Source organism: Sphaeroforma arctica (assembly GCF_001186125.1).
Source record: "Sphaeroforma arctica JP610 unplaced genomic scaffold supercont1.206, whole genome shotgun sequence".
Classification (NCBI taxonomy): domain Eukaryota; class Ichthyosporea; order Ichthyophonida; genus Sphaeroforma; species Sphaeroforma arctica.
In genome coordinates, this window is record NW_014040352.1 from 65,956 (window position 1) to 75,737 (window position 9,782).

Below are 9,782 nucleotides of genomic sequence, written 5' to 3' on the forward strand. Positions count from 1 at the left end.
GCCCACTATTTTTCGGTGACGACGTAGTAAGATTGATTAATCCAAGATTTTCATCGTCTATATCGTGATCTGTACCACCCGGCCGTATTAAGCACGAGTTATGCCCCGTGTGATCGAGCATTGTGGGCGTTGGCACTATATTAGGCTATTTGGAGTATTGGCACTAGACTATGTTACTTGAGAATTGTAGGCAGGGTTTGCCGCCAGAGTGCTGCCGTTTAAGCCTCCCTGTATAACTGGGCTGGTTGTTGTTTGGTAAACTCAGAGTGAACACACCAGGGAAGGTGAATGCACCTTTCAACGTCGTGTATATGCTTGAAACTGACGTGGTCTACACCTGCTATGCACTCTTCCCTTATCGTTGCATGCATCCTTAGCGTTGAAGTCGTCTTCGCTTGCTATGTACAATCGCCGGAACTGCTGAGTGTGCGACAACATGTAAGCCGCCGAAGACCTTTGCGAGATTATCCGTTACGCTTTTACACATGAGTTTTCTTTATCCCGATTACAGAACCTTAGAAATACGGAGGCTGCACTCATCGACTGTGAAAGCGTGTATAGGACTGCACCCAACGGAAGCTAATCTCGAAATACTGCCCGATGTTTTGGCTCTGATTCGTAAGAATGCCCACGACTTGGTTGGAATTGGTGAGTGTGGTCTAGACTTTACACCTAAGGTAAGTGCTGTAACCGTTAGTACAGCTACATTGTCGGGTATTTTTATCAGTGATTATCATGCGTGTATGCATCACGGATCACGATTGCCCTGTACTTGGGAGCACAATATATATTTCTACTGTGGTATGTCTTTGGTGCCATATCTACGTACTCACACCCTCGATGTGTTTCTGGCCGTATCGCAGGTACTAGGTAATGACGGTGATAAGGTCAAACAAATACAGCGACATGTCTTTGCTGCTCAAGCTGCGCTGTCCGTGGAACTGGATCTGCCGCTGAATGTACACAGCAGGTGTGCAGGTCACCATGCCATCTCGCTGTTGAAGGAGGTGATGTGACGTATTTGAAAGTGCGCTTTATCCCGTGATCTGAGCGAAGTAAGACGTTTCAATTGCTGATATTTCCACTGCAGTGCATCCGAAAAGTCTACAATTGTTCCTCGACGTCAATAATAGGCGATGGCTCTTTCGGTTTGCTTACTACGGCCTTAGCCGACGATGGATTAGTTTGTACTACATTACTGCCACTGCTCACAACCGAATCACTTGTAGGCCGGAGTCAAAAGATGTGTACTGCACGCATTCGACGGGAAGCCAAAGTATGCACGACAAGCTGCTGAGAGTATGGGCTACTTTTTCTCTATTCCGCCGTCAGCAGTGAGGTAGGTACGTGTGTATGTATGTCTATATGGATGTATGTATATAAGTATGTACATATGTATATATTTACATACATACAGATACATACAAACATATAATTATCCGAGTGACGTGTTATTAGTACATGTCGATCAGGCCCGATGTTGTATTTGTCGTATTGAATGCCAGTCACGATTATTGTTGTTGAAATTGCTTTCGTATGAGGCTGTTTAACTTAAGTTTGTCGACTAGCAGCTACATTTGGAATAATCAGCATGCTACATTGTTCACTCAATCGTGCCATGTATCTATTTTGCAAACTGGAAATTGTCCGCTTGTTTGTGATGCTGTTCTGTATGCCCACGTTTGTCCACGTGCCCACCCCATCATTCATCACCAATGAACTACAATATAAAAATAGAACAACTCTTATCCCATGCAAGGTCCCCTGAGAAAAGGAAGCTAATCAGTCAGCTTCCTTTGAGCAGTCTGCTGATCGAAACAGATTCTCCAGCTCTCGGGCCAACAAGTAAAGACCGCAATGTACCCAGCAATGCCGTGATTGCTTGCCAGGTACGTATTCCGCTTCCGGCGATAGGGGTCGACCATTTTGTCTGCGTACCACACCCACTCTTGACAGAGTGGCAACATTGACATATCCAAAAGATACTTCGCAGGGTTCGGGTTATTCTTACGCTTAGGCTCGGGTACTTTGGATCGCCACAAACTGTCTTACAACCGTGTAGGGCATGAACTCACGCAATCCTGAAACTTGAGGCCATCCATGTTAGTACTGAAGTGTGTATTTTTTTTTCGTTCTGAAATTGAACCAAGTCCAAAGAGAGCTGATGCTCTGGCTTAATGGTAAATCTTCCATTGACAACTCTCATACTTTGCTATTGATCGTGACTTATTACGCAGGTGATCTCAGAAGTTAAAGGCATTTCTGCAGAGGAGGTGGCACATACAACCACCGAGAATGCAACCAAATTATTTAAGCTCTCGTTTTGAGCCGCACTGGACGTTTAGGTCCATTTTAAATTTACCAGTTGGTACACCAAAAGTTGGAACTGCATTTGACATTCTAGATATTTTTTCGAAATATTCTATCAAGTTGATATCAGGAAAGTCTTTTTCGAGACTCAGTCACCTGTTGTCACCATAACACGACATGAATAGCATAAAGCATATGGTCTGGGAGCGTACTGAATGTTAAATTGAGAAGCGTAAGACGATAGATTCTTAGTAAGCGAATACATTGTCGTTATAGTAGATGTACAAGGTGTACATGTTGCTCCAAAAGTACAACTGTTTTGTTGCGTAGTTTCAATTAAAATCACCAAGACACATAGATGTATACAAGAATAACCAACCTAGATGCTTAGTCAATTCGAAATATCTTAATTTGGGAAAGTCTTGCTCTGTACAAACTACACGCCTCGTCCAAAAAAAACTACAAGAATGCACAGAAGTCGTAAAATGAAGCGGATTTTCGACACACGATGCAGTACGGTAAAAAGCTGCACATAATTAATCGTTTATTCACGACTACTGAATTCGTGCAGAGATATCGACAAATCATCCCCCGACCACTGCGTATTCATAGGCTTGGGTTTAGCAATGTAAATACTTACTTGAAACTTCAAATACCTTCCGACTTGCACTATGCCATATATGGTACATAGTATTTGAAGTCTAAGCCTTCGTGCCATGTGTCAATTACTAATTTATTTGCAAGGTACATGCAATATGCGCCGATCCGCACAAATGCCGAATCAGAACGATTTGTGAATCAGCAAACCATAGCACCCGACAAGGAAACGCGTCTGCCTATGCTCAAACGAATGCTTGTTATTCCGGTACCGATAGATTTTATCCCAATATTATCGATGTACATTGCCTGATGCATATGGGTTTATTGTCGCTTTTGTCTAAATATTCGAATAAATGGAAATATGCTATACACGGCATGTATATTGTATATATGCTATACAAGCAGATAGAGATATATATTCTTAAATATAATTATACTATTCTTCCTGGCACATGCATGCCATATTTGTAGTGATATGCATGTATAAATTCAATATATGTGTGCATTTATACACCTGTTTGCTCCTATGTTGTTTCCATCTATTTAGATGGATATGAGTGACATACCATACTACAAGTATTCGACCATTTGAGTAAGAAGATCTACGCAAGATCTGTTGCACCACTTGCAAACACCATATTCATCGAGACAGGGCCTGCACAACCACAGCTTGGCTCGTGTTCAAACGGCCTGTGAACAGACGTCTATCCTAACACTGTCATGCCTAACGGTGTCTGTGCGGATCACACCAGATTTGTACTCTCTATTGGTGGGGATTTACTAGGCCTAAGCGGCATACGTGATCGTGGTCATCAGAGCTACACTCATAAATGCTACTAATTGCAGGTTTACAAGGCTTCCATTATGGCCGACAAATCTTCGCGCCCGTCCTTTTATCTTGATCCGAACGGTATCTTTGCCACGTGACCGAGTTGAAGCTAGGCATATCGATGTACTGATGTCTAAGAGAGTCGGAAGGAGCAGGATAAAAGTTTTTGAGTATAAAGGCGAGTGTGCTTGAAATACCGATAGATACTCTGTCTCCGTTTACAACCGTTCCATTGTATAGTATGCCATTCGCATAAATCTTTTCCCGTCACATCAGTGTAAAACAAGACAGCTACAATTGCCTTTGAAACGACATAAATTACCTTTGTTTCCAGAAATAATGATCGTTCGTTTGAGCTTTGCTTTCATTGTTCTCGAACGAGTTCTTCTCTTCCTGATTATACCACGCGTAGTATGGGGATTCCGTGTAGCTATATAGAGCACTATGAGTTTGACGGAAGGTGGTGGAACTGTCAGCATCAAGGGATATATATTCTAAACTGAGTCATATCTGAGCGAATAAATGGTATCAAGTTCTGTCAGAATTTGATAGAATCTGGACAGTTGTAGTTATGAATGCTTACTTACCTGTATGTCTCCTTTGAATGCTTGTACGGATGCAACTCGATTAGCGAAGTGTTTGGAGACATGATAATGTTTACCAGTCCAGCACCATGCATACCGATGACGACTTCGTATTCTCGCGACACAAGCTTCTGCTCCAATAGATCTTGCCCGGAGAAGTCGTGCTGCAGGGTATATATTAAATGTGACGTTAGTCGCAGAAAGTGACTACTAGGACATCACTATTATGAGAGGGTCTTGTTCTAATCTATAGTGGCCATAATTGAATTGTGATCTGCGTCGGCAACAGCTATAGAGGTATCTCACTTCATAATCCGGCAATCAAAGCAAATATAAAAACAGACATATCGCATGCAAGCACTGAATACCATTGTGACCTTGTACCCTTCTGATTCTAGAAACTCTACAACCTCATCGCGGTTTTTGATTTGCCGAGTACTCTGCGTATAGACATAAAATAGGTATGGTGATTAGTATCATAGTAAGGCACAATCGCGGCAACAACATGCACTAGAAACCGATAGCAGCTTCGCTGAAAAATGGTTCTACATACCCCACGGATTATCAGCAGCGCTGTACATGGTTTTGGCTTGACGTCACCATGTATCCTAGTGAATTCAGAGATTACCCTGCAGATGATAAAATTGGATACTCCCCTTAGATGGTATCTAAGATGGTCCGCAAATGCTTGTAAGTGTGCTCAAGCCGATGTAAATTCATAGCATGAAGATATCCGCAGAGACTTACCTGGGCATGATATGTTGTAGCCGGAGGTGAGAATCTGGGTACTTTCGACTTGTTTGCGCGATGGTAATGTTGTCTCGGGTTCGTAGAATAGGAAAGTATGACCCTCCAGCACCCACAACTGATTGGTCGAAGCAGGTAGCGTGCCCTCTGCAGTGATGTGGGTGATAATAGTCGATACATTTAACTACATATTATGTTATGCTTCGATTCTGATAGAAACACTTGTCATTTTTTGTGTGTCAGAATCTCAAGCCACACACGCCAATGTGTTTGGATGCAATTAAAAACAGAGGAGACATACTTTGGGTTCATCCATGTGCCGGAGTATGAGATATGATACATTTTAGGGTCGAAGAATGGAAGCAAATGGGCCTTCTCCCTTTCACTTTGGGGTGCCTCGTCTTTCATGATAACGATCTCAACTCGTCGTTCAGGTGGCCACAATCCCGCCTAGTTAGCCATTATTTTGCTCCATTTAGTCGTCATGATATAATAACTGCCGCAGATGTTTGAAACACATAAAATCAAAAGTATCATCGGATCCAGAAAAAACAGGTTCACACTCAAAATGCTGCAAAAACTCACCAGATCCAGCGCATCATAGATACCCACTACAGTCAGAACGCGGGACAGCTGGTTTCTACTATTGTTATTAATAAAAATCACCGGGCGAGTAAACTTTCTGACGGTGTTCTCTTTCTCGATCTCCTCCGGATCTAATCCCTGAGTCATCCGCCTGCATCGTAAATTAAGACAGCGATTCGTAACTTTACTCTTCTACGAAGACAGCGAAAACACAAATACCAGTACAGCAACCCCCTTGACTGACCATGACACCCACAATTTCAAATGTACAAGTAACTGGTGTGAGATTTGAGATTGCGAATGCTTCAAGCAGGAGGCGCTACTTACCAACTGCAGAAGGTTCCATCTGCGACTCGTCCCATTGAATACAACGCCAACGGTGGAAATTCCTTCAAAGTTGAATTGTAGCCGTAGAATCTACAAGGAACGTAGAATGCAGAGTTTAGATATCAGTCAGAATATCAAGTCGATTCATCGATCTCGAGCTATGAGCTTATATTTTGCACAAGAATGACGGTCGTACAATTACCTGCCTCCCTGTACGCATAGATTCTTGAATGCACACACTCGATCTAGCATGTTCAAAGGGATGTTCTGCTTCTCAATCTTGGAGCTCTGCGTCAGAAAACATTTTGCAGACACAGATTCTGCCAGACAAAAGGTAAATTTTAGCATTATTAGTAGCGTGTTGGAATGAATTTTAGCACGATTCTTTATTGCTCTAAGTCTGTAAACGAAATTTTCCTGACGTACAGAACATATTAGTACTTAAATACGCACGTTCAAATTCACTAAATGGTAGAGCACCATTCATTCATTTTCAATAGATGACAATGTATAATGATGACATGAAAGACAATATTCTCAAAAGATGCTTACAATGAAGCGTGCTTGTCTCTAGACTGTGTATCCCTCGCAAAAACAATATGAACTAGTGGCTGTGCATAACCCTGCACATGGTCTAGTATCGTCGAATGTCATCAGTGAAGCGTTCCAGTTACAGGTAATTATCACCTTGTTACGCACATGATACTTCAGGATCTAGCTGCACTATTGCTTTGTATCTCCATCTTAAAACTTATACTTAGCACCGATGATCAATTATGCTATGCAGCGCGTTTTCTCGTGTTGGCATGGAGCGTACTGCACATCTAAACTAAACATACCTATAGGAGGATTCACACCCCACTTTTCGAACTCTTTTCGGTTCATGGGGTGAACGAAATCAAGCGCATTTGGTCTTCCTATTCTTTCGTACGTAAGTCGCGTGCAAGTATCTTTCCCATATAACTTCTGTATGTGACATCGAGAGTATAAAGAACAATTTAAGCACACACGCATACGTCGAAGCTGCTGTCAGGCGCATATAATTCTGTAATCCATCGAAAGTTGAAAGGTGCTGAAAAGCTTTCATACCTCTCGGTGCAGCTCAATGCCCAAAGCTGTGTAGTTAAAGACGGTTTCGCTTTCATATGATGATTGTCTGTGATTCGAACAGAAAATGATATCGAGAGCTGAGTAACCAATTGCAAAAGTAGAGCAGAGTAAAATCGATGTTTCTCACCTCTGTTTGAGGTCCATCATCAATAGATGTGTTTAAGGAGCTTTAATACTTTCCAAGGAAGCAGATACTCTATCAATGCTGCGCAAAATATACTCACAAAGCCTCGATTAGAAATCAAAGCAACCTCGCGCGCAAGGCTTCTACAGGCATATTCAAATTGCAGTCCGCCTGATTTTCCTACCGTTGGTAATGCTCGCCGCGCGCATATTTCGAACGAACTCGTAGCGCACCACCTCCCTCTATCATATTCGCCGTGGTATCATCCAACTGGGTTAAGTCCTTGAACGCGTTTCCCTGTTCTGCTGTATCTGCATCGCTATTCGCATGTGCCTTACTCTTTCGCTTCTTTTTTCTGTGCTTTTTGGTATTTTGGGTGTTACCTTCATCACTATCTACGTCGTGGTTCGTCTCATCTTCTCGATGTGCCTTTCGTTCATTTAACAGCGCGTGTACCTCTTCAGCGTCGGGTAAAGGCGCGGCGTTTTCTACCACTACGACTCTGTGGGGTCGTTTCTCTGTAGGAGCTTCTTCCTTTTCCATGGCTTGCTTGACTTTCAGTTTCTTTTGGAATGCACGGGTGCGTTGAGCGTTATCATTCTCGTTTTCACTTTCAGAGTCATCTTCCTCATCATTGTCCGTACTACTCTCATCACTGTCTTTGTTATTGTGAGTGGTCAGATCGCCATCACGATTGGCTTGGTCAGCCCTGCGTGCGTTTTCCTTCAAGCTTCCACTTGCTGCGTGTTTCTCCTTGTCGTCATCATCATCATTTTCTCCCTCGTTCTTTTTCTCCGTATCATCTTCGTCTTCTCTCTCATTGTCTTCTTCCGTATCATCATTATTTTCTTTGGTGGTCGGACCATCAGCGCCGTCATCCGATGTGTTTTGGCTATCCTCTGAATCATACTTTTCTCTCTCAGTTTTGCCTTCTTCATCCTCACTCTCCTCCACGTCGTCATTGTTTGCTGCGGCTGTCACCTTATTACTTCCTAAAACCAGTGTGTCGCTCCGGACACTTTCGTCCCGTTGCAATACATCGTACTGATGATCTCCTGATGGATTGTCATTTACATCAAAACGGTTGGTCCGCTGGCTGTTGGACTCGCTGGAATCCGCACGATCTGGAAACATCTTTTCGAAAGATGCGCCGAATTGCTCTTCTACTTGCTCACCAACTGATCAGACGGGACAATAAGGAATTTGTACAGCATGGTTAGACACATCAGATAGCCCTATATTAGTGCAAACTTTAGCCCAAGTGAGCTTCGGAAAATACAGCCGACTTATTCAAGGGGGCAGGGGGGGCTAGAAAAAATATTACCTATAGAAATCTTCGAAGCCGTTTGCTGGTAAGCATCCTGGGCGAGATCCACAAATTCATCATACAAACCTCCTGTTCTAAGCTCTCTCGTTGCTCCACTTTCACTCACGGCGCCTGCCCGTGGGTTATAAGCAATTATGTGGCTTTAAAGTAAGAAATCTTATAGATTGGTTCATGCAACCAGACATGGTCTTAGTGAAGGTGCTGAAAAATAAAATAAGCATACTACAGTTTAGTAGATTGGCAAAACGAAGTATGCCTAGGGTAGGCCACGCAGTCGGCATTTGCAGATAGACTCATTCACTGCTCACGTTGAGCGCATGCTAATAACAAAGTAAATATCTATGAGAGTGATAGTAAAACCTCTGCGCTCGCGATGATCACGAATAAGCCTAATTATGTAAAGATGTGAGCTCCCAGTATATCTAATAACGTTGAATCGCAGACTAGAACACGGACCGATATAATTGGATTATTTACACCCATCAGGCATGGCACGAGCAGCTTTCTATCTGCAAACGCGTGAACATCGTACATAGGTTTCTTTATAGCAAAGTTTGTTCCATTTTTGTCAGAAGGCTTTTACATTGCACTGGTCATTGATGTGGGTATCGCACGACACTATGATTCAATTCTATTTCAGGTAAAGATGGGAACATCTTTATACTCTGCATAGTAATACACATCGGGATACAACATGATGTGCGCAATCTACACAAATATTCGCTCAAAAAATGAATCGTAGTCTTGTAAATACGGAACGCGTAGCAATAGCTCATATGAGAGATCTGACTGTAATACTAGATCAAAATACTGTTCCTAAATACTGCCTGCGCGGATATTGTCGTCAATGCATTGCAATTGGGTTATCAATTGTACCTATATGTGACAATGCGGAAAAATACATACCTTGAATGTAGCAATCGTTGCCTGCAATTATATATATCAAATGTGCTCATATACACACAGAAAATTTTAGACAGAAATATCATGCACTAGTATTTAAACATCGATGGAAAACTTTTACTTCCGCGAATTTGATATGACTTCAGAGGCAGTAGTGTTAGTATATGCTGCATCGATATAAACCCTTATATATACGTATACATCACCAAATACACACACACACACACGCCCATATATATATATATATATATACTATATATATATATATACTATATATACATATTATTATATATATATATATATATATATATATATATATATATATATATATATATA

General features: G+C 42.0%; 2 protein-coding genes across 2 annotated transcripts in view; one reads left to right on the top strand and one right to left on the bottom strand.

Annotated features, from left to right (window-relative positions):
- Positions 1-485: 485 nt before the first annotated feature.
- SARC_03865 (hypothetical protein) lies at positions 486-2,668 on the top strand (the record flags this gene model as incomplete). The annotated part of the gene is made up of 5 exons (XM_014302333.1): positions 486-677; positions 864-1,007; positions 1,230-1,339; positions 1,760-1,889; positions 2,238-2,668. 5 exons carry the CDS (start codon positions 486-488, stop codon positions 2,325-2,327), a joined length of 666 nt encoding a protein of 221 aa, XP_014157808.1. The 3' UTR covers positions 2,328-2,668.
- A 939-nt stretch (positions 2,669-3,607) lies between these two features.
- The window catches only part of SARC_03866 (hypothetical protein), a gene marked incomplete at its 5' end in the record, with an annotated part of 6,472 nt that continues 297 nt past the window's right edge, over positions 3,608-9,782 (bottom strand). The window contains 13 exons of the mRNA XM_014302334.1: positions 3,608-3,872; positions 4,062-4,181; positions 4,327-4,487; positions 4,692-4,763; positions 4,877-4,952; positions 5,071-5,217; positions 5,372-5,520; positions 5,656-5,806; positions 6,185-6,302; positions 6,822-6,948; positions 7,072-7,138; positions 7,401-8,394; positions 8,541-8,654. Of these exons, the coding sequence (XP_014157809.1) occupies positions 3,773-3,872; positions 4,062-4,181; positions 4,327-4,487; positions 4,692-4,763; positions 4,877-4,952; positions 5,071-5,217; positions 5,372-5,520; positions 5,656-5,806; positions 6,185-6,302; positions 6,822-6,948; positions 7,072-7,138; positions 7,401-8,394; positions 8,541-8,654 (2,396 nt within the window). The 3' untranslated portion in view covers positions 3,608-3,772. The remainder of the gene's footprint in view (positions 3,873-4,061; positions 4,182-4,326; positions 4,488-4,691; positions 4,764-4,876; positions 4,953-5,070; positions 5,218-5,371; positions 5,521-5,655; positions 5,807-6,184; positions 6,303-6,821; positions 6,949-7,071; positions 7,139-7,400; positions 8,395-8,540; positions 8,655-9,782) is intronic.